This window comes from Volvox carteri (genome assembly GCF_000143455.1).
Source record: "Volvox carteri f. nagariensis unplaced genomic scaffold VOLCAscaffold_3, whole genome shotgun sequence".
Taxonomy (NCBI): Eukaryota; Viridiplantae; Chlorophyta; class Chlorophyceae; order Chlamydomonadales; family Volvocaceae; genus Volvox; species Volvox carteri.
The window spans coordinates 2,344,224-2,368,286 of NW_003307546.1; the positions used below are offsets into that span (position 1 = coordinate 2,344,224).

General features: G+C 56.7%; 3 protein-coding genes across 3 annotated transcripts in view; 1 reads left to right on the forward strand and 2 right to left on the reverse strand.

Moving 5' to 3' along the window:
- The window catches only part of VOLCADRAFT_116053 (uncharacterized protein), a gene marked incomplete at both ends in the record, with an annotated part of 17,303 nt that extends 15,813 nt beyond the window's left edge, over nucleotides 1-1,490 (reverse strand). The window contains 4 exons of the mRNA XM_002946594.1: nucleotides 82-184; nucleotides 584-745; nucleotides 961-1,149; nucleotides 1,419-1,490. Coding sequence (XP_002946640.1) covers nucleotides 82-184; nucleotides 584-745; nucleotides 961-1,149; nucleotides 1,419-1,490 — 526 coding nt within the window. The remainder of the gene's footprint in view (nucleotides 1-81; nucleotides 185-583; nucleotides 746-960; nucleotides 1,150-1,418) is intronic.
- A 434-nt stretch (nucleotides 1,491-1,924) lies between these two features.
- On the forward strand, nucleotides 1,925-2,473 carry VOLCADRAFT_116054 (uncharacterized protein; the record flags this gene model as incomplete). Its single annotated transcript, XM_002946424.1, has 3 exons — nucleotides 1,925-2,033; nucleotides 2,143-2,215; nucleotides 2,302-2,473. The coding sequence occupies 3 exons, from the start codon at nucleotides 1,925-1,927 to the stop codon at nucleotides 2,471-2,473; spliced, it is 354 nt and encodes a 117-aa protein (XP_002946470.1).
- Nucleotides 2,474-4,584: 2,111 nt separating this feature from the next.
- Nucleotides 4,585-23,759, reverse strand: VOLCADRAFT_103054 (uncharacterized protein; the record flags this gene model as incomplete). Its single annotated transcript, XM_002946595.1, has 36 exons — nucleotides 4,585-4,863; nucleotides 5,379-5,515; nucleotides 6,172-6,277; nucleotides 6,519-6,767; nucleotides 7,244-7,366; nucleotides 7,746-7,864; nucleotides 8,297-8,375; nucleotides 8,790-8,974; nucleotides 9,255-9,441; nucleotides 9,707-9,871; nucleotides 10,101-10,720; nucleotides 11,146-11,356; nucleotides 11,703-11,783; nucleotides 12,369-12,530; nucleotides 13,017-13,337; nucleotides 13,545-13,679; nucleotides 14,014-14,043; nucleotides 14,108-14,287; nucleotides 15,146-15,259; nucleotides 15,726-15,882; nucleotides 16,410-16,494; nucleotides 16,835-17,056; nucleotides 17,780-17,841; nucleotides 19,620-19,681; nucleotides 19,825-19,998; nucleotides 20,124-20,300; nucleotides 20,463-20,555; nucleotides 20,731-20,778; nucleotides 20,959-21,138; nucleotides 21,311-21,385; nucleotides 21,552-22,213; nucleotides 22,925-23,093; nucleotides 23,197-23,268; nucleotides 23,386-23,432; nucleotides 23,529-23,618; nucleotides 23,699-23,759. 36 exons carry the CDS (start codon nucleotides 23,757-23,759, stop codon nucleotides 4,585-4,587), a joined length of 5,919 nt encoding a protein of 1,972 aa, XP_002946641.1.
- Nucleotides 23,760-24,063: the final 304 nt, after the last annotated feature.

Here is a 24,063-nt window from a genome sequence, read left to right on the forward strand (position 1 = left end):
CCCTCCCGCCCAACCGCCGGACCTTAAAAAACCCGCAGTAGCAGCCGCTGCAGCCCCATTGTCCGTACTTTGCTGCCGTACCTGTCGCGTACACGGACCTCGCCTCCCGCAGCAACGACTCGTCATCCGCTGGCGGAGGGTCTGCCGGCGTGGGTGTTTTATCCCCGCCGTCACCCGCCCACTCCTGAAAGAGCGGAGAAGAACCCCCCGAGTGAGGTGGGGCGGAGGACGAGAGGGGGTCTATTAGGGGGGTGTGTATTTCACGAAGGGGACGGAGGCAGCAATACCAGCTACCGCAGGCCCGATCATCCCGACCGACGGACTTCCCCCCCCAGTGCGACCGGAGCCTGGGCCCATCCCCTCACCCTGACTCACATCGGCCCCTCGGGGCCCCCTAGCCAGCCCCGACCTCCCAAACTCTATTCGGGTCGTAAATATGCTCTGTCTGCAGGGTTCCTGCCCCACAGCCCTCCCAGACCCACATCCTCATAGGCCGCCCCCCCTCCTAATCTTCTGATAATCGTCTGGCTCCTTCCCCCCCAAACCCCCCACCCTCGCCCCCCAACCTCTCTGTCACCCCCACCGTGATCAGGTCCATGCACCGGTCCTCAGTGAGGGGGTACTGGAAGCCCCAGCAGCTCACACAAGCCAGCACCAGCCGACTACCCGCCACCTGCTGCTCCAGGGGGGCTGACCGGGACAGCAACCAAGACTCACACACGGTGTCGTACACGCTCTCGCGCTCCTGCATGTGTGCAAGTGTATGTATGTATGGGGGGGAAGGGGAGGAGCCCGGGGGGATGGGTAGGTAAGACGTGTGTTGGGGGGCCCAGACGTAAGCCGGCGAGCAAAAGAGTGGGTGGGCTCCAAAACCACTCCCCGTGTCTCTCCCGCTTTCCTCCCGACAGTAAACACACACACACACACACACACACACACACACGTACACACACACCACACCTTGATGCACGCCAGCAGCCGGCCGATGCTGTGTGCCGAGCGCTGACCCGCGGGACCGCCCCAGGGGTCACCCACGACATCGCGGAAGCGGCCCTCCTCCGTTTCCAGCAGTACGGCAAGCTGTACGGCAGCTGCCAGCTGGGCATTGTAGCCGCCACTTGAGATTGTGGAGAGCAATTCCCGAACCGCCTGTCCGCGAGTTCCCGGGGGTCGGCGGGTTGGGAGAGCGAGGAATATGAAATTTCGGTTGGTGCATGTGTGTGTATGTGTGTGTGCATGGTCATGGGAAGAGAGTTTGGTCTTTGGGAATGCAAGGGCGGGGTGCAAAGACTTCGGGCTGCAGGGAGTTAAGCATGGGTTTAAACGGCATGTGTGAGACAGGATGCACCAGGGCGCTATGGCGGTATTCAATTCCCAGGCGGCCTTGTCACACACGCGTAACGCTCGGCAAACCCTACCTGGATGTCTACCAGGGGTAAAGCCACTCTAGGAAGGAGTGGTACCCCTGAAGCAGTTCTGCTCCCCTCCATTACAGCGAACAAGCCCCAGTCTTCACGAAGGGTTCAGTGTCCAGGTGCGGACAGAGTGTTCTCGGACGGATGTCGAACTATCTAGTAAACAGACCGCCACGAATGCCCACTGTTTTCTATGCAAAACATAGACTTAACAGTTGCAGTCCTGTTTGGTCGAATCAGAATGTCACACGTCGAAATTGAGAGCAGCCAAGTGCCGGTGTCGGACATCGAAAAGGTCGGCCATAACAAATCCAAGGAAAGCTTCTCAAAACACATCACCATGGGGAACCGGAAGCAACACGAAGCATACTTCGTGAAGCGCGTTTGAACAAAATAAAGGTACGGAAATGTGTACGAGGCAATACTTTCACAACAACCAGGTTGTATGCACATTTGCCAACACGAGTGCCGGTTATATTGCCGATATCTAGGTTAGATTACGGCACAAAATGGGCGGCGGCCATCATCATCATGCTCCGGCAGTCCCAGAGCCCTCTTATGCCAAGCTTCTTGCTCCCAAGTCGGGCCTCTGTCCTCCAGACTTTTTCTATAACCGCGGTGTGTCAGGCAGCTCAGATATGAATGCCGTGCTCTCACGATTAGCAATGTCTGTTTGTCCGAATTAGGCCAAAATGTGTAATAAGCCGCACGCCATAATGCTCTGCAGAGATTTGGTATCCTCATGGTGGCTTTTACTGCGACCCCAAGGCCTGGCGTAGGAACACCGTGCTAACGCTAGGGTAAGGCCTGTAACTTGCTCTGCCTTCAACCGCATGACTTATCCTGACTGTTGGAAAACTCTATACTTGGCCCAATGCACTTGCAGAGCTATTGGGGGATTGATGTACCTGTTGTTCAGGCACTCGACTGCCAACGAGGTTCGGCATATGCCGCCTAAGGGCTGGATTCCTAGCATGATGTGGAACCCCAGCGTCCCGGATCCAGTGGACTTCCGGGGGCGGAAGCTTGACCGCAACGGGAACCTGGTGCAGGAGTAAGCAGCCTCGACGGCTTGAGTGCAAACCTTAGAGGCTGGCGGAAGCCCGACGCACGCATGTGCTGAGGGGCTTGGCCGTTAGCTTGCGTGTGTATGCGTGTTTCAATGGCGTTGCTTGCATCGGCAGCGCGTGGCACGCGGACGCGATCTTGGCGTACTTTGAGAAGAGACGGGCATCTGCTATGGCGCTGGAGTTTCAAACATACGTGGACCAAACATGCACCCGCACCAGGCTGTCCACGAGAGTCTCTGAATCTCCGGCCAGTAGAGCGGGCTCGAGGAAGCGCCACGTCGTGTTACGTTAGTGGGATAAACCAACATGTGTATAGGGCAAGGGTCCTGTTTTTAAGTGTGACACGGTGTGTTTGTAACGTTTACATATTTTTAGTGCAAATTCACTCTGTTTTGGGCTCGTATGTTACACCCGAGCATGTAATGCCAGGGAAAAGCGAATACCCCAGGTTCAATAATGTGCTTCGATCACTCTCATGACAGACTGTGTCTCGAATCCATAAGGGAAGAACAACAAGGATAACCCTGATTGCTAAAATCCATCTTTCTACCAGCGTCGATACCCTTCCAGCATATTATCCAACCACCTTCTAAATACCACACCATCTGCATCTTAAAGATCCTCCTCCGTACCATTTACCACGCCGACTTTCACCTTATGGAACAAAGCAACAGCAGCACAACAACATTTCCAGACCTCGACGATGTGTAGGCAAACCAAACCGCGCTCAAACGAGTTGTGTTCTCCGGCGTCGTTCGACGGCTAACAAAGCATCCACATGCTAAGCAGTAACGAGAAACTCGAGACACAAAAGCACGAATCCCATACGGGCTTGAATATTCCTGTTTATTTCTCGTAACGGCGGACACGCAGTTACACCCAAATTTTAATCGTACCCAGCCAGACAAACACACTGGCACCTCTTCCAAACGTTGTTTTACGTGAAGAGAGGACAGCGCCACACATGTGCCTAGCCCCGTCAGACCCGCGGTGTAATTGTCATGGCCGATACAGACGTCATGAACAAAAACAATGGCGGTAGGCAACAGCTATCATCTCCCACTTCCCTCCTCCCACCACAGCACCGTCGCAGCGTACCTCAGGCACACACACGCTTATAACTGAAGCGAGCTTCCAAGCAGCTGGTTTTCACTCAAACTCGCAAAAATACGTCTTCCTTCTCTGGCCGAGCTCATCCGGGGCAGGGGGTTGAAGGTTCGACACTCTCTTCGCCCCGGACTGACAACATCTCCTTTTGGGTTCGAAAATTTTTTGTAGGGTCTCTCGCACCCGCGGATGAGGTTTTTAGGGGTGGGATGGGGGAATCCAGGTCGGTCCTTTTAGCTCCGACCGCATGGGCTTTTTAAATGTCCATGCGAGCCGGGACTATGCAATACGGCGCGGCAGGTAAAAGACGACAAAAAACAAAGAGTGCTACGGCAACTGATCACCACGTACCACAGTAGCGACTCGTTGTAATAATGATAATGATACGGTAACAGTGATAATCGAAATGCGGCATTTCTCAATTCGTACGGAGGAGGGGAAGTTTGGGGACGTGAGCAGCGCAGCGCTGGCGTTCCACTTCCCTAAAGCCTCGATCGCGTGCTTCCGCCGCTGAACCATACACATCCTTCCCCCCGGCGCAGCAAAAAAAGCGAAACGCCACAAGTTGGAAAAAGCCTTGCCATCCACAAGCCATCGACCCATCTACCGTTGCCTCATGCACCTCCATCATAACAGATGAGAACAGCAATTTTGAAAACGCGGGAGGTCCTCCGGCAGCAAGGGAGGGCCCTCCCTAGAGACACGCCTCCGCAGCCAGGCGCCAAAAGCTATACAGCTGGACTCGGCAGACCGGCCGTCTACAGTTGACTAGCTCCTTTTTCCAACACGCACCCGCCCGCCATTACCCGGATACCCCCTCCGCTTCTCTCCCACATCCATCATCGAGCCATTCCCCCCCCTCCCGGCCTGCCTTGCTGTCAACACCATCTCACCTCTACCACCATGTCACCACCCTGCTATCACCACACCTCGACCGCCACCACGGTGGCCGCTACCACCCCACAAGTCATCATCACCACCGCAACCTCACCTCACTTGGCACTCTTGCCGCCGCGCTCCGGCTCGCGGCTCTGCGCCGCCACCAGCCGCGCGTACGACCCGTTGGGCACCGCCATGAGCTCCTCATGCGTGCCTTTCTCCAACACCATGCCGCGGTACACCACAGCGATGGTGTTGGCGTTGCGGATGGTGGATAGACGGTGCGCAATGACGATCGAGGTGCGGCCGCACATAATGCGGTCTAGGGCCGCCTGCACCACGGCTTCGGAACGGGCATCTAGAGCCGAGGTCGCCTCATCCAGTAGCATCACCTGGTGCTCGTTTGTTGGTGTTGGTGTTGGTGTTGGTGGTGATAGTGGCGATGTTGAATGGTGTGTCAGTGGTGAGATGTGGGAAAAACTGGTAGGGGGAAAATGGCCCCGCGACATACATACATACATACAAACGGGGATAGAGAATGACACAAAAGAGTTCTTCGCTCAGAGGCGAACAGGTTCGTTCTCGACTGGCAGTCAGTTGCAATAATGGGGTAATAGGGTGAGGGCCGCAGCATGTTGGCGGCCCCATGAGAACCCCTTGTGGACAGACTCGGCTCCTACCAGAGCTACTTCAGTCAGTCCGCTGTCCCCTGACGGGCGAGCAGAGCTTACCGACGGGTAAGAGCGCTAATCGCAAATAGCTGAATCATGCTATAAGTAAGTTTCCTTTTCCTTTTTTTCTCAGTTTGCGTCCGGCGATTTTCCCTTCAGGACCGTGGCCTGAAAAAGCCCCGACCTGGCCCACAAGCCCCCCGCCGCACACCACTCGCACCACCCTCCACCCTCACCTTGGGGTTCTTGATGACCGCCCGGGCAATGGCGATACGTTGCTTCTGACCACCGCTCAGCTGAATGCCGCCCTCACCCACTCGCGTGTTGAACTTCTCAGGGAGCGCCTCGACGAAGGCGAGCGCGTTGGCCGCCTCTGAGGAACGAGCGGGACGTGCGGGACACCGATTCAGCGGCACGTGCAGATGGCAGAAACTGGTTGTGGCGGGTTGTGGCCGGAAGGCCCGTATACGCCCAGACAAGCAGCAGGCACGATCACGAAGATCGACAACGTGGCGGAACGCTAACCTATCCGCAGAGTCGCACACAGGACGGAGGCTCGGAGGTTTTGAGATCCAAATAATGTACTTCAGCTGTCCTGTGAAGGGAGTGAGGTGTCCAGAGCCACCTGGCAGCCAGGTGCAGCCAAGTGCCATCAATCAATCAAGGAAGGGCCCAGTGGTCTCGCGCCCCCGACCGCCCTGGTGCGGTTCGACATATGGCCAGCATACCCCTTCACCTCTACCTCTACAAAGGAGTCTGGGCCAACAGACTCTTACCCGCTACAAGGCAGGTACTGTACGGCGGTACCGTGTGTAGTTGTTACAGTGGGCTCTAGACTCGGGAAGAGTAGAGCTAGCGGGCCCAACCTGGCCGTGTAACAAAAAGCACAGCGGCGCCTGGTTTTCTGAACAACCAGCCGTCCCGCTCAGCCCTCCCCCCTTCCCAAAGCCCCCCCCTACAACCCCCCTCCCCACAACCCCCCTCCCCAAAGCCCCCCTCCCCAAAGCCCACAGCGCCCCAACCACACACCTGCCGCCGCCACCAGCTCCTCCATGGTGGCATCCGCCTTGCCAATCCTGATGTTGTCCTGGACAGTTCCGTTGAAGAGCAGCGGCTCCTGACTCACCAGGCCCACCTGCACGCGGACGGAGGGCGGGGAAGCCGTGGTTGGAGGGGACGACGAACCCCACGTGAACGAGTGAAGCTGATGCCAAGGAAAGACTAATGCGCCAGAAGTAGGGAGGGGGGGGAAGGAGATTCTCCGTAAGCAGGGCTCTCTACCGACCGAAGGGGAAGCTGGTGCATGAAGGCGGGTGCAAAAGGAAAGGGCATTACTACGGGGGGGGTCATCACTACGCAGCGGCTCCTGCACGCACCTGGGCGCGGAGGAACCTCAAGTTGTAGCTGCGCAGGTCGATGCCGTCCAACGTCACCGCGCCCGCCAGGGGATCGTAGAACCGCTCGATCAGACCCACCACGGTGGACTTGCCGCTGCCGCTCTCCCCCACCAGCGCAGTCACCCGACCCGCAGCGACCGTGAGATTGAAGTGGTGGAAGATGATGACGGAGGGGCGGGCGGGGTAGGCGAAACGGACGTCCTTGAACTCGATCTCGCCGCGGAGACCCTTTTAGGAGGCGGCGGCAAATTCAGAAAGCGGGGGAAAATAGGCACAGAGGATCAAGAGGAGGCGGAGGAGAGGAGGGGGGAGGCGGAGGGAGAAGATCCGAGGTTGCAGGAGCGAGTGTGTCCAGTGTCCAGTGTCGGGGTAAGTGTGGTAAGAAGGACTTCAGAGAACGCGGGAGAAAGGGAAGAGAGGGGGAGANGGAGAGGGAGANGGAGGGGGAGACGGAGGGGGAGACGGAGGGGGAGACGGAGGGGGGGAAACCCACCACAAGAAACGGGACACGGTACGAGTTGGTGTAAGCAGGGGGAAGACGGCATGGTACGGGGAATAACAGCGGACGACGAAAAGGAGCAGGAGAGTCAAGATAACGAACACCACCCATCTGCCGGCCCAAACTCCCCCGGGCCCAACTCGCCTTGCCCCTGCCCTGCGGCCCCAAGCACCCCCCCCTCGAGGGGTGGGAGGGACGGACTTACCGCCGGATCGGGTCGGGCCCCTCCCGCCTCCGAGCTGTCGATGGCGGGCTTGCGGTCAATGATGGGAAATATGCGCTGCACCGCGGCCTTGGCGTTACCCAGATCCGGGAACGACATGGATACCTGGGCGGTTGGGGGGGTTGGGGGGGGTGCGCACCAGACACCAGAGAATTAAACCTTTCATCAGTATGAAGCAGCGACCCCGGGGAGGAGTGTGTGTGTGTGGGGGGGGGGAGAACGGAGGTGGTAACGGGGAGGGGCAACAGAAGGCACGGGCTTTCACACCTTGCACACAGGGCACACCCGGCCCCCTGTGGGGGGTACTGCGGAGCCGCACATCGGGATGCGTGCTACTAACAGACATACCCCAAAACGCATCCAGATGGCTACGGCTCCCTACACTTGCTCCGACTTTATACATTGTATCAACCGTTCACCGCGCCATCACACACAACACGAAAAGTTAGGTACTTTTGAATTCGTGCAATAGCTTCTCGCCCACCTGTGCCATGCCCATAGCAGCCAGCAGGATGGCCAAGAAGGCCTTCAGAGTGTCAGCAAAATTCACCCAGCCGTTCTTGATCTCATGCCCCATGAAGTAGATAATAATGGAGTACATGCCTGGTACGGCAAGTACGGCAGAAGGGAATGGTAACAAAAAATTAATGACAGGACGGCCCAAAGGATGCGAGGGGGCGCGTCTTGAGAAAGAGGGAAAACGGACCCACACGGTAAACATCCGCGGGGCCCCGAATGGCGGGGGGGGGATGAAGAGGGACGCGGGTGGGAGGAAGACGTGTGTGTTTAGGTTGGGAGGTGATGAGGCGGTGTGGGGACGGTCGGGTAGAGCAAGCCTTGCATGGCCAGCATGATGGGCCGCCGTCGCCGCCCCCACGCCCCATAACATCATTACGGCATACATACAGACACACACAGTCTCGTAATGCCACCCTCTCATACCGCCTACCTCTCCACTACACATGGACACGCACACGCAGACACAATCGCGGCCCTCACACACGTGTACATGTAGAGGCTCGCGGCTCCACTTACCGAACATTATGAAGTTGGAGTAGGCGAAAGAGATGCCTGACACGTTGCTTTGTCGTACCAGCATACGATTAGCTTGCTCCTGCGTTCCCACGGCGAAACGCAGAGGGGGAGGAGGAGGAGGGGGAGGGACAGCCGGTTTTGACGTAGTTGGAGGAAAAACCCAAACCAGGTTCAGCGGAAAACGAGCGGGGATGGTTAGCAGAAGGGAGGAGGGGAAGGGCCGAAAAAGCGAGGAGGGGCAAACAACAACAATCAATAAATAGTACAAGGAAAAGAACTGCAGACGTGCGGGGGGTTGAGGAGCCCAGGTTGGCATGGCACGACACTGGTGGCCGTTATTAGTTGGTCAGCCAACGACCAAGCCTGCCTGAACAAGGCCCCCCACACGCACCACGTGTAACTCCACCCTAACCCCCACCACGAGGTAAGCTGGCTGTATATATGTGTGTGTATGTGAGAGAGAGAGTCTCAAGTCATGCACTGCCGTACTTACAATCATCTTGCCGTACGACCCAGACACGAAGTCCTGCAGGTTGTATGCGTGAATTACGCGGATGGACGAAAAGGCCTCTGTCACCATTTGGTTGGCGCCCGCGTAGAGCTTATCCGCGTCGGAGCTGAACCCCGTGTGGAACTTCAGATGGATGAGCATGGAAAGGGTGATGAACGGAAACACGCCTGCGAGTATCGGCGGGTATCGGTATCGGCGGCGGTGTGTGGGCCCATTGCGGGGTGTTGCGAATTGTACCAGGTGGCCCCATCCAGGGGGGATGTGAAGACGGCGCATCTGGGAACATCCCTCTGGGCGATGCAAGATATATTCGTGGAAGCGGCAAGCGGGTCTCCGAGAGTGTGTGCGTGTGCGTGTGTGCTTGTTTTGGTGAGTTGTGGACCAGTGCGGGTTCACCACCACCACCACCACCACTACGAGCAACAGCAGAGCACCGCCACCACTCACCCGTGATCAGCAGCGCCATGCGCCAGTCGTACGCAAACGCCACCAGGTAGCCCAGCACCAGAGTGGACAGGTTCTGGAAGCCCACTCCGAACACGTCGCCCACTGCGCCGCGCACTTGGGCAGCATCGGTGGCCAGATTGGCCGTCAGCTTGCCGCTGGAGTGCGCGGGGTCGTCGAACCAGCCCACCTGCACCACAACCACCACCACCACCACCACCACTATTCAATGGAAAAAAGCCAGCAGCACTATACGGGATATCGGTAAGGGATCCAGCGCGCGCGCGAGCTAGACAGAGAGAGAGAGAGAGAGTACATAGAACCCAATGCGCAGCGATGTGCTCATTGCAGGCGGAGGTGGTGTGACCGTCGCGAAGCCGGGTGCGGAATACTGAGATCCTCAAGCAGCGGGACGCCGCCGCCGCCGCCGCCCGCTATGTCCGCCACCCCCTCACCTCCTGACGGATGATGGCCCCGAACAGCTCCACACGCACGCGGTTAGACACCACCTGGGCCACCCGGGAAAAGGCAATCTGCTGAACCAGCAGCGACAGGAAGGCGCCGCACGCGATCACGAAGAACATCCAGCAGTAGAAGGAGGCCTTCTTCTTGAGCTCCGCCTGCGGTCACACACACGATAGTGGCAGTGGCAGTGGCAGTGGCAGTGGCAGTGGCAATGACATTACAGCAACGGCGAAGGGGTGGATAGGGGGTTCACTAGCCACTGCACATACACACGGTCATACCTCCCTCCCTCCTCCCTCCCCTCCTCGCCCTCCTTCCTTCCCTCCCCTCCTCCCCCTCCTTCCTGCCCTCCTTTATGCTCATTCACCCTCGCTAGTGGCTCACCGGCGTGGTGGTGTAGAAAATGTCAATCATGGAGGCAAGGATGAACGCGAAAGCCGGGTGCTGCGCGCCGCCCGCCGCCGACGCCACACAGCCCCAAAAGGCTGACCAGTAACGACCGTGCGCATAGCCTAACAACCGCTTCAACGGAACTTTGTACGGCTCCTCCTTCTTGTCTTTTTTATCCTTGTCGGTGACCTTCCCGCCCGCGTCCACCACGTCCTTGCCGCTGCCGCTGCGCGCCCCCAATGCCGACCCCGCGGCTGGGCTCCCCCCGGCGACGGCCTTGTCCAGGCTGCTATTGGGCCCGTTCGATGGAATTGAGTTCGGAATGGGAACCCCGTGATGTGGCGCCGTCCCCTTGGTCATCTCCAGGGAGCCGGGTCTTGAGGACTGTGAGGTGGCGAAGGCCTTGACCTCGTCACCATCAGCGACGGCAGCCGCGGCGGGGTTGAGAGCGGTGCCATTGGCAGTGCTGGTTAGGAGGGCGGGTAGCGGCGACACCAGCTTCCCTGCCCCTTCCTGATCGATGTCCTCGTCCTCCGGGGCGCCCTCCTCTAATGGACCCTCATCGGGTGGGGGTGCCGCCTGCATCTGGAGCTTCACCAGAATGGAGTAGGCGCCTGGGTGGCGGGAGGGGGGGGAAAGGGGGAAAAAGACGAACCACGAGCGAGGAGGGGAAAGGGTGGGGGCCAGGGTTAAGAAACCTGTACGGAGCGGACACACGGGTCGCATAGTGCGTTACAAGGTAGCTAATGGCCAGAAGCAAAAGAAGGGAAGACATTCGCCGCCGCAGCAGCTGGGGTAGTGATTTGAGGAAGAGGACGGCAAGAGGACGCTCGGGATGGGTATTTGCTGTTGTCATCTCTTGTTCAAGACATAATAAGCTGTGAAACGGCATATATCCCAAATTATCGCTGAATTGAAATGCCTCCAAAACTATATCGGCTCCGTAGGGTGCCGTAGCAAACATTGAGAGGAAACACCCTTCAGCACAATCGCCGAATCTATCAGTGCCTGATAGCCTGATGATCTCAGGCGCACGCACCAGTCTCGTTCTGCAGCAGCTTCTCGTGCGTGCCGAGCTCCACCACGCGGCCGCCCTGCACCACCGCGATCGCGTCCGCGCCCCTGATCGTGGAGAGGCGATGCGCCACCACCACGGTGGTCCGGCCCACCACCAGGCGATCCAGCGCAGCTTGCACCAGGGCCTCGGATCGGGTGTCCAACGCTGACGTGGCCTCGTCCAACAACATCACCTGGCGGGGTAATTGTGGTATGTAGTAGTAGCAGTAGCAGTACTAGTAGTGGTGGTGGTATGTTGTAGTAACAGTCGAAGTATTGTGGTATGTAGGGAGGGTGTTGGTGAAGAGGTAGGGAAATGATGTTGGTACGTATAAATATAAAGAATCAGCCGCACTGTACAGATTGCGGTTGCACCGCGTGGGTGGGTGATGCCGTGGAGCAGTGGCGGCGTTTGCGGCCCCGGCTCGTCGAGGGAGGCGTTTAGGGTTAGGGTGAGAGAGTACGACCGGCGGCATAGGTCTTTAATGCTCGTCCATAGGCGGCACAAGCACGTCACCGCGCTTTCCCTCTCCGCCGTACCTTGGGCCCCTTCAGGATGGCTCGAGCGATGGCGATACGCTGCTTCTGACCGCCGCTCAGCTGAACACCGCGCTCGCCGACCTGTCAGGTTTAGCGCATTAAGAAGTAGAAGAATGTAAGTAGGATGTAAGGTAACTTTGGGGTCTTTCCATATTCGGAGAACTCAACGTCTCGCTCCAGTTGCAGCGGCAGAGGAAGGGGCAGAACATGAGGATTATGGGGCGTGGTGGAGCTTTTGGTGGTGGCGCCTGAGTGAAGTCCAGGGCGCCAACACCGACGGCAAGGTCAGGTCAGGTCAGGTCATGGAGGTGATCCCACATCGTAAAAAAGGCGCACATCAACTCACTACTAGCCACACAGCTCCCCTCCGATCAAGCACATGAGCACATGAGCATACGTGCAAAGGGTTTCTATTCTAACCTTCTTTTGCGTAAATTGAAGCGCACGCGCAAGCGATATAATTACAATAGTATTATCAGGCATGAAGGGACACCCCTTTTCACACCATACAAACCACTTTCCGGAAAATATTCCCCCCCATGTGCTAAACTTTCCAAGCTCGGTGTGCTCGCCCCGCGCTCGTGGAGTCCTTCCTGTAGGAGGGAAGCTTGCAAAGCCGCCCCTCTGGCTGCAGTGCCCGACCTGCCCCGTGTCGCCCAAACCTACCTGCGTCTCATAGCCCTGCGGCAGGTTGTGGATGAAGCTGTGCGCGTTGGCGGCCCGAGCAGCGGCCTCCACCTGCTCCGCAGAGGCCCCCGGCAGACCGATGGCGATATTCTCAAAGATGGTTGTCGCGAACAGCGTCGGCTCCTGGCTCACAAGGCCGACCTGGGCACCCGGGGTGGGTGGGTGTTGTGGTGGGGGGTACAGCCACATGCAGCATGTTGAGACGATTCCAAATTGTAATAAGGTTTTTATAAAAGAGAGCCATACCGAGTCGTATATTCTAAACAAAAAAGCTGAAAGGTGAAGCTGCCGGATGAGGTAACGGCATTCGCGTCCGTTTGGACGCGGCGTCATCAACACAACCTTTCGGGTTAAAACAAATTCAAAAACAGGTTTTGAGCGCGAGTTCGCCATATCATCGCGCGAGCTACCAGAGAGTGCCGCAACATACTACATGTTGCGGCCGCCGCAGGGCTGTACGGAAGTTACACACGCGCACTTATACACACCAAAGAATATCGTACTGTTATCGTACCGGCCTGACTGCCACATTACCATAATCCCTCACTCCACAGAGTCACAAACACACACGCACGACCCACATAATATCCCGCCCTCCCTCCCCCCACATACACACATTACGCACACCTGGTTCCGGAGCCACCGCACTGGCAAGGAGCGCAGGTCGATGCCGTCCAGGGTTACGGTGCCAGCCAGGGGGTCGTAGAAGCGCTCAATCAGCTGTACGACGGTGGACTTTCCGCTGCCGCTGCTGCCCACCAGCGCCACCGTCTTGCCCGCGGGCACGTGCAGACTGAAGTCGCGGAAGATGAGCACGTCCGGGCGAGATGGATAGGCAAAGTCCACATTGCTCAGCTGGATCTCGCCGCGGACGGTGTCCGGCGGGGACCCGACAGCAGCGGCAACTGTGGCGCCGTTGGCACCCGCTTTGCTGCCGCTGGCACGAGCCTACATGGCGCGCACAGTTGTGGGTGTTTTCGGTTATCGGTTATTGGAACGCAAGGCCGGAGAGCGGTGTCATGTGCGTTTGGCTTCGTCGACCAAACCATGAGGTTGTTGTTCGAGGCAGGCGGCATTCGTAAACTGAACGAGCTGTCCGTTGAAAACAGCGGCATGGTATAGCCAGTGGTCAAGAAAGGGCTATGCCCTGCTCACCGAGTGGGGCTGCTGGCTGGCAGTCGCGGGAGCGGGCTGAGGGTCATCCCCAATGGCGGGCACGCGATCGATGACGCGGAACATACGTCCGCCGGCGGCGCGGCCCTTCGCAAAGTAGGCCAGGTTAGGTGCCGCCTGTGAGGGGGCAACAGCAGAAAAGGATTGGGAGGGGGAGGGGTAGGGAGGGGAAGCAAGTTGAGACAAGTTGAGGGACTGGACGGACATGCGGACGGACATGGCAAGGAGAGTGATTTTCTTGGCGGTATTTGCTAGGTCGACAACCGCCATTACAACAACCGCCATTACAACCGTATCGTGAAGGTCGGGTCCCAATGCCGGTCACCCCAATGTCGTACAACGCCCGTTTCAATTCCCCCTTCCTCCCCCCCCCCGGAGCTAAACACTCCCCACCCCAATGATCCCTTCGTGGCGGAAACCCACACATACATACATACATACACATACATACACAGAGATACACAGTCAGGGTTTCATGCACCTGTGTGGCAGGAACGGTACACGGGAGGTAGGGGGGAGCAAACCGGGTCCCGGCCCGTCCGCACCTGGCCCAGGGAGAAGCCGCCCATCAGTGTCGCGATGAGCACCTGCAACACCTTTCCCCCCGTGTAGGCGCCCGCAGCCACACGGTACGCCCCGAAAAAGAGACCCACGGCGTACGTGCCGTACATGACAAACTGTACGCATCCAAGGCTGGCGCCGCTAAGCCAGCCCTGCCTCAGCGCCTGTGCACGCGGGAGGGGGAAAACGGGGACCCAAAAATATTAGCTTAATAAAGGTGTTCGACTGCGTGTGTGTGAGAGAGAGAGTGTGTGTGCTTGACGGTGGATCAAACAGCATTTCGGGGTAAGGCACACCGAGGTCAGGAGGTTACTATATGTATGGACCGGGTACACAGTAGACCAGACCAGTGGTCAGGGAGGCAGAAGAATCCAACAAAGAGCGTATCCGACATCCCGAAGTCTTCCTGACAGCGCCGCAAATGCAGAAGACAAGAAGAGGCGAGAGACAGAAAAAAATTAGAAAGGGCTGGATTGGATCTGACCAACAGGCAGACCGACTGGCACGAGGGCGCTTTAAGTAATTAAGTTCTTTTCACGCCATGCGGTCGTCAACCCCAGGAAGCCCAATATCGGGCTCTCCATCACCTTCACCTTGGAACTCACGCCAATTGCTGCGCGACCTAGAGCCAACTTGTCAGGTCATCACATCCCAATCCGCAGAAAAGGCATATGTTGAAAATATGAAAAGGAGAATACATGAATCCAATGCAGTTGGAAATTCCAAAAACCTTTACTCTATTACCATTAGCATCTAGAAAATCACGCCAGGGAATACCTGCCGTTCGTCTTCGTTTTCGCCATTCCCTCGTTCCGCAGTGTCGAGCTCAGCGGATTTGCTCCGAAACCCAGCCACAACCCCACGCTCTGCCACTGCGAGCTATCTCATCTCCCTCTCACCAACGAGCTTCGTGTGGTTGGGACTACTCCGCCAGTCCCCGCCCTCATGCAGCACTGGACTCACTGGACATTGGACCCTCTCCAGACATTCTTCATCGACCCACCCATCAATCCACCCCGCACCATTTTGCGTGTGCCCTCCAACGCCTTGTCGTACTGCACCATGGCCGCCTCCTCCCTGTTGTAAGCCGCAACAGTACGGATCTGCGAAATGCTCTGCTGCGCAATGGCGCTCGCCTGGATTTGCGGCAAACGTGCACGGGCCGGGCGGTTTTGCGGATTAGCTGCTGGACCATCTGATAACACAACGGGGTCAACAGCGCAACGCTTGGTGCAAAATCTGCAAACGCGAACGGGCAGATCGGCGCTGCTGCAAGCACGGGCAACCAATCAAGTTGAAGCCCAGGGAGAACCCAATCCATGAGGGAAAGGGTTTTTAGGGTTCTTTTTAAACAGACTTCAGCAACTTCCTTGTTAGCTGTAGCTAGGATACAAAATAAACGCACCGAGCTGGATTCATTTGACACGAGCGACTGTCAGCTCGCTGCTCGCAGTTATATTGTTCATCATCCCTTCGCTTAACTTGTCAGCTACAGCTACAGCAACAGCAGCATCTGCAGCTTCAGAGCAGGAAACACCTTTGCCTACTTTTGACCGCTTCAACGGCCCCAGCAGCCCAGCTCTCGCGCCCAAATAAACGCACCTCGGCGTACGCCCTGGACGAAGCGCTGTTCGCGATGGCCGTGCCCTTGGCGAGCAGGCCGCCGACGATTGCCAGAAACGGCATGCAGCCGATCATGACCAGCGCCATCTCCCAGCCCCTCACAAAGGCAATCGCGAAGCCGGTGAGAAAGGTCGAGCTGGGGGGTGGCAGACGGGCCCGGCGGGACCAGGGCGCGGGCATGGGAGTACTACCCTTTAAACAGGCCCGTCCGCGATTTTTTACTCATGACGAAGTGTATGTATACTGGGTTTGGCACTGCGGCGGCTGTGCTTGAGAGGGGGAGAGAGAGAGGGAGTGAGAGAGAGAGACGTTGTCCGCGTCTTCCTAGCACGCTAGTCCTACAAGCGATACAGTTTGCAGTCGCATGCCGTGGGCTCCCTTCACACGCACACCAAGCCCGGGCTCCCGCCAGTGAACTGCCAGTACGGTACCCCGAGTGGGTATTAGGAACCGATAGGACCGGAAGAGCGGGAAATCGGCTATCGATGATGACACTGACCTCAACTAAACCATTGAGCAGCAACAGCAACAGCAGCCGCAGCGATGGCAGGAAGGCTCAAACAGGAACCCAAGTGAATGCCGGAGATGCGCGGGCGCAGGGGAAATGGCCGTACGCGGAGGGCGCAATGCACTTTCCCAATTTAAAGGCCCACTGCGGCGCACCTGTGGTGCAGGAAGGCGCCCAGCTTCTCGCTGATGCCGTTCTGAACGTCGATGCTGTCCTCGTTCAGACCCTGGACCAAGCCACCTGCGCATGGGTACATGGGGGACGCGGAGTGCGGGATGGAAAGGCTACGAAATCCGAATCCGTACAACCACCGCGAGCGGCTCAGGAACAGGATCTTATCCGACAGCAGCGACATCAACAGCGACGGCTGGGATTTATCTCGCCTCGCTTGCTCCTCCCGAGCAGAAACGCTTGCAAATGTCCCCACCGGGATTATCACCGCAGGGCCAGGGCCCACCCCAAAGATCCTCAGTCCCCCCCCTGGCGCCGCCTCCTGGCACTTCCTCGCGCGCTCTCCCGTCGCTACGGGCCCCTTCAGCCGTTCGCACCCACCCACCCCAAAAACCACCCCCACACACACCTGTGGTCGATTGCACATCGAAAAATGCCACGTCCTGGCGGAGAACCGCCGCAAGGAAGCGTGTCCGTAGGCGGTTAGCCTGGCGGTTACCCGTGTACATCCATACGGCAGCTTCCAGGTAGGATCCCACGATGGCGGCAATACCCAGGTACAAGAACTTGAGGGCCAAATCGGACACGGTGCGCATGAAGGCCCCGGTACCGACACCGGCACCGAAAACATCTGCAGGACAGGACACGTCATCACGGGCTCAGGGTATGGGTGCCATGTGCGTGTTAGGGTGGTCGGTGGGATGGATAGCGGGGATGGAGGGGCGGGAGGTTGGGGGTTTGCATTACCCCGGACGGACGTGGGTGGCCGTGGGTGCGTGGGTAAAAACTACGGTGCGGGCTCTTGTGGTCCGAGTCCAGCCGGCTGATAGAACGCTGAAGGAATTTGGGGGCCTCTTATATGTTGCGGCCGATAAAGCTCGGGGCCGTGCGATATGGACGTTCGAGGAGCGAGTCCTCCAAGGCCCCTGAGAACTGATATGTGAAACCGCTACCGTACAATGTTTGGTTATATTTTGCCCGAACAGAAGCAAGAGTCTTATGGCGGAAACCTAGGCATAGCTGGGAAGAGGTATGAGCTGCCGGTGCAGCGATATAAACCTCCTCGTCTAACGTTCCAAGTTACAAGAATACAGTCAGGGACGCACGAAACGCCCGTCTGATCACATTGAACTTAAACATACCGGTAAACTCTCCAAAAATGATTGCAAAGAGCGGAAGAAGAGTTCCTGGATAGGAAGCCGGGGTTCAAGGGCGATGGATTGATATTAAATAGTGTTCAGACATAAGATGAAGATGCACATACTAGAGTATACACCTGTGTCCCTAAGCCGTTGATAGCAGGCCCGAGCAAATTGAAAGCGACAGCGACAAGAGCATATGCCTACGAACTGACCATTTCCGAGAGCCCCAATGGCTCCAATTATCATAAGGCAGATATCCCATCCATCGGCAGTGCTGCAGGCCAGCCACAGCAGCAAGTCAGCGCGTGTCCATCAAGATAACCACGCGATTGCAGCAAAGCGGGCATACGGGCGAAAAATAATTTGATAGCAACGAGCACTCAATAAGAACCTTAAAAGCTTGAAGAAGCTGACGGGGGGAACCTCTTCCTTGTTCGCTTCGACGGCTTTTCCACTTTCCTCGACGACGACGTCCTCCAAAGGGAGATCAACGTCATTTCCCTTAGCAGTATCAGTTTGAGTTAATGTCATGGCACTAAGCTAGTGCGCGGTGCGCCCACTAGACGCAGCGAACGTGGCCTTAGGGACTGCTAATGAGTAGTATGTCAATCGTGGCACTGCCCGTCCATTTAACCTGACCAAACTGCAAACGCAATTGTCTAAAATCGCTCCCCACAGGACGGGTGTCATAAGTCATGTGTCAGCTTTAGGTTTACGCTCAGGTACGGCACAAGCTCCCTTTTCCTATCGATGGCCTGGAGCTGTGAAGCACCATTTGGGCATTTGCGAAACAAGGCAAACTGGCAAAGGAAATGTTCAATAATAATCACTTGAAAGCACACGCGGATACGGAATGGCATACACCGGAAGGTTGGATGCGGAACGTAACCTGCATTACGACATTAGGATTCCGCGAAGAAACTGGAATAAAGAAACAGAGGCCAATACCCTTCAATTGCTTGCTGCTCTCAATATGCAGGACATCATCCGTAAAGTTGCTCGGCTCCAGTGCACTGTGAACGGGTTCGGAACTTGACTATCAAGGGAGAACATGGTAAAGCAGACGCGAGACGAAGCAGAGCGAGTGGACCTGCTAATGTCAGTTAACCCATACCTCATGTGTTTTCACATGAAAGGAGGTTAAGGGAAGAACACCGAGCCTTGTCGGTACAGGCCCTTTTGCTCTAAGACTTATGACCTAAGACATTAATGACTGAGCATTTGCCCGGGGCCCAGTGTTTTCATTTTTGAGCAAGGGAACTAATAAGAACGGGGCTCCGTACAACTCGTTTCACACCTCGTTGAATGAGAAGAAGCGGGCGCGCTCATGGGAGGTTACAGCCGACTGGCAATACCCCGAGTATCTCTGAACTGGGCAATGTATATGGCGCATGCTACCCTTCTGCGACAACACCAAAAGCGTGTCGGCGTTCCGCTACTTTGCTGATGGTGAGTGATTTCTGTAAAGATCTGTTCAACGCATTATCCCCGATTTGCTGAGGTTGCTGTGTGCAAAGAAAGTGAAAGTGCATTTCTGCGATAGTGTCACAGAATTACGGGATTTGTTACATCGTTCCCACATCGGCGCATGCTAACCTTGCGGTCAACATTTGCGGCGTTGGGACCGTGCTGCTGCCTTGATGGCGGAGGAAGCGCAGCATTCACCAAGGCCTCCAGATATACGAACTCAGGAGATCACAACGCAATTAATCCCTCACATCCCGTTCATACATCGATGACCGCTGCCCAAACCGTCCAATACCACCAAGAACGTACAACAGGCACGATCTCCAAGCGCCCCCCATGACACACTGCAAACCACTTGAGCACCATGTCTGCGCCCCAGATGGTTTAAGCTGCGCTCACTATGCTGGGCCGTTGAACCCTACACCAGGGTTGCAACAGAGCCGCAAGTGTACAGAAAGCTATTGTAAGTTCCAGATCGCGCTAGCGTGCGCCAAAGTTGCCGAAAGCCTCATCAGCTTCCTAGACAGTCCGCTGCTGACGTACCACACGTTTGCGGCAGTCACAGCTGCCTCCAATCCGGTTTACTGCACATGCGCGTCCAGCTTGACGGATAAAACCCGGCCATGAAGGTCGTGGCCATTGAACTTCTGCAGCAGGTCAAGCAGTGGAAAGCTTAACCCAGGCGAAAAAGGCATGCGTAATAGGCATCTCCGCTCGCAGAATGACCTTCAAAGGTCACTGTAGCTTGTCACAATACCAAATCTGGCCATTGCATCAAAACGCAACATACCTCGATAGCCGCGTTGGCCGCCTCAGCGTTCTGGAAGAGCACAGTGCCCCAGCCCTTGCTCCGCCCCGTAATGCGGTCTTTCTTGACCTCACATTCGAGGATGGGACCCGAGCCCTTCACCAGGTCCCGGAGCTGAGGCGCCTCGTATGAGAACGGCAAGCCGTGTACGACGATCTGCAAATAATGGAGCGATGGTACAGCAGTTAAAGCGCAGATAGGAAACACGGTCCTGAGCAGCAGCTGCTGGAGGCTATAGATATTACTCGCGATCAACGTTTTCAGCAGACATCTTCGCACACCTGGCACGTCTTCCGCAGTTCGGGGTCCGCATTGGCCCTGCGCTCACGGTCGCCGCGGCCTCCACGGCCACCACCACCGCCCATCATCGGGCCCATGCCGCCCATTGGGCCCATGCCCGGCGGCGGCATGCCCTCCTGCTGATCCTCTCGGACATGGATGGTGCGGCCATCCAGGATCTGCAGGAAAATAGACCAAGCCACCCCATATAATACATTAAGCATGAATTATTTCATGAAGTTCAGTGCAAAACGCGTCACCGACAGCATATCAAGCAAGAAGGCTATGACACCAACCCTAAATGTTGCAACTCAATTCCATTACGGACACAAGGCGCGTACCGAGCCATCCAGCTTCTGCATGGCCATCATGGCATCGCGCGGGTTCTCAAACTCAACAATGCCGCAGCCCTTGGACTTATTTGTTTCCTTGTCCTGCGGTGAAAACAGAGAGAACGCACGGTTATTCATGGCATACTTACTTCGCAGGCCGCGGAAGATTGGCCCGGCAAACACATAACCGCACGAATGCAAACATGGCAAACATTTGTATGTAGGTAAACCATACAAATGTTAATGTTAATGGGGGTTAAACATACCCGTTACCCACCACAATAATCTTGCTGTATGCAACGGGGCCGCACTGCTTGAAGTGGTCCTGTGGTCCACGAAACAAGAAACCATTACGACGGGCACCATTCACACATGGCATTTTGGACCGCAATTGACGGACAGATGAGCTTCAGATGCATGAGCACTACGGAATATGGCTTCGTTTCACCTTTCGGCGCAAAATCATGGATGCGCCCACAACTGCAGCTTAGCAAGTTTCACCAACCTTCAGCGCCCGCCACTCGGTTTCAAACGACAAGTTGTTGACAAAGAGCCTCCGCCCTGGCAAACCAGCTGGGCCTGGACCTGGGCCCATCATTGGCGGAAGTCCACCCATCATCGGCGGCACACCCATCATGGGTGGTATGCCGGCCATGGGGCCCATAGCGCCCCACTGGGGACCATCCTGAACACAGCACGAGATTATTTTGCAATTAGTTCAGCACGTTGTCACATGTCTGTGCCTACCACGTGGACAGATGGGAAGCAGAACAAATGCATTTCAAGAGTTGAAAAACGCATACCTTTATGCAACGTGCACGCTAACCACGCTCTGGCGCCCATGAAGGAGGACTTACCATGCCGCCCAAGCCAGCCATGCCACCCATGGCGCCCATGCCCAAAGCGCCCATGCCCATGCCTGGCATCCCGCCCTGCAGCAGCGCGAACGTAAAATGGAAGCTGAAAAATGCACAAAATATACGAAGACGCCAAAGAACATGCCAAGGACAAGACAACTTGTGGCTCCCACAGCTTGTTGCTGCGCTGGACCTGCACATTCGTCAGAAGCTTATTCGTCCTTCGTACACGTTAACTCACCATGCCAGCCATTCCAGCGAGGCCCATCATGTTAGCGAGGGCAGCCATGCCGCCCATTCCACCTCCAGCTGCAGCCGCGTTGGCCATGCTGAGAAGCGACGCCATGCTGTTCGCGCCCTGTATGCCACCGGCTGGTTGCTGCTGCGGCGGCTGTGGCGGCTGGCTAGGCTGCTGCTGTTGGGCCTGCTTAACCACGTTTGCCATACCCGCCATACCACCTGCACCCATACCACCTGCGCCCATTCCTCCGGCACCCATATTGCCTGCGCCCATGCCGCCTGCGTTCATACCGCCAGCATTCATGCCACTCGCGCCCATGCCGCCCGCACCCATTCCGCCGGTGCCCATTCCACCAGAACCCATTCCACCAACGCCCATACCGCCGCTGCCCATGCCTCCTGCGCCCATGCCTGAGCCCGGCATGCCGCCACCACCAGCGCCCATGCCCGCGCCTCCGGACATGCCGCCTCCAGGGCCCATGCCTACGCCTCCGGACATGCCGCCGCTGCCAGCGCCCATGCCAACGCCTCCCATGCCGTTGCCTCCTGAGGCTGCCGCCCCTTGCAGCCCGGCAAATTGGGCCAACTGGTTCATGCCGCCCATACCGCCGGCGCCCATGCCAGCCATGCCTGCCGCACCCATCATACCACCCTGGGACGAACCTGCTTCCGCACCAGGACACGGGATATCACGTCGAGACGACCGAAGGCCCCAACTTGAGGGCACTTACGTTTCGGAGAGCCAAACAAATCAGCATAGCGCTCACCCAACACGCTTAGTTTGCAATGAAAACGGGCTTGTGCTCATCAGCGGCAAACGGCATGGGCAGCGAACTTCAAAACCAGCGAGCGTGCAATCCGAAAGTGCATGATCAACAACAACGCTAAGCGTACAATAATCCGTCTGGTCGAACCATCCCAGCAGGCGACACTTGCAAACCATAGGTGCAGCAACGTCGCACAATGACATCTGGGGATGTCGAGCCAATTATCGCTACTTCCTTTGAATTGGCACAGGCAGGTAACGCCAGAGTACGTAAATCCCGTTTCGCCTCACCTGTCTTCGCCAACAGTAGCGGGAACATAACATCATCTCATCGCTAACTGTGAGTGTACACGTCCATAACCCATCCCGTTGCCCTATGCCTCCACCATGCTAAAAATCCTGATGATTACTCCACAGTCCGAACCCGCACCGAAAGCATCAGCCATGTGGAACAGACTGCTGCCACGCATGACCAGTGAGCGAACATCGTCCGCCACCTGCGTGCTCTTCTCCCATCATTCCTGATACTCAACCACCCGCCTGCATGCCCGCCCACCATCTGGACTCTTTAGAAAGAAAATCCCTACTGCCCTGCAGGCACCACATACCATATAAAGAGCCATCGTTGCCGCCCATGCCGACGCCGCCGTACATGCCAGCGCCCATACCAGCACCCATGCCCCCACTGGCAAGCTTCTTGGCGGCCGAAGGGCCATCGCCCATGCCCCCAATGGCATTATCCTGGTCAAGGCGTACGTAGATAGTCCTCCCCGCCATCTGCAACGAACCGACACCACGAATCCTAACTAGAGTAAAGCGATATCCTAGAATTACTTCATCTAGCTGAACAATAATACGTCTAGCAACACCGGAGACACACCTGAGTACCATTGAAGAGCTGGATGGCATTCTGGGCCTGCTCCGCAGTCTCAAACTCGACAACGCCGCACCCCTACAAGTTGCACAGGCCAAGGCAACATGGATGTGATTCCAACCTTTCCGCAATCAGGTCAAATACAAAAGGCATACATGTATCTCATTGCACACATCAAAACCGAACTGCACCAACCTTCGAAGTGCCCTTTTCCTTGTCCTTCATAACACCAGCGTAAACCACTGCAGCACGTCAAATACCCAAACAATAAGTACCAAAACATTGAGGGCAGAAGCACGCGTCGCGGGTTGCTCCTGGTCAACTCCCAGCTAACGCACCGGTGCCCGCAGTCCTGAAATAGCGCTTCAGCTCTTGCCAATCAACGTTGAAGGGCAAACCCGCCACAAAAACCTTCTTGATGCCGTCACCTGCTGACGTGGTTGAGACAGCAGCCGTCAAGGCCTTCGCCATTTCCATTGCCAAAGACGACCCCTCAACAGTGCCTTACCCTCATCGTCACGGCCTCTTTTACGCATCATGTTGCCGAAATCTCCCATGCCTGTGGCCATCATGGTGACCGCTGCGCGTCGCGGAGGAAGGCCCTGCTTTCAAGTGTGATCTTTGCACAGTTCAAGGTAAAGAAACTGCTCGACGGCCACAATTGAGGGTGTAAACTTCCAGATTATGTATAGTCATAGAACAAAATCGCATGCAAATGATGTATTGGTGGGTATTGCTGTACAGGCAGGCTAAAGGGGGCTTTTGGGGCCATAGGTACCACGGCCATGGATGCACTTGCGACATGCAATCAGAGCTCTAGTGACTGATCTTCAAACGTGGTTTAGTCCAGGCTTTTTATACTTTGCAGCATGC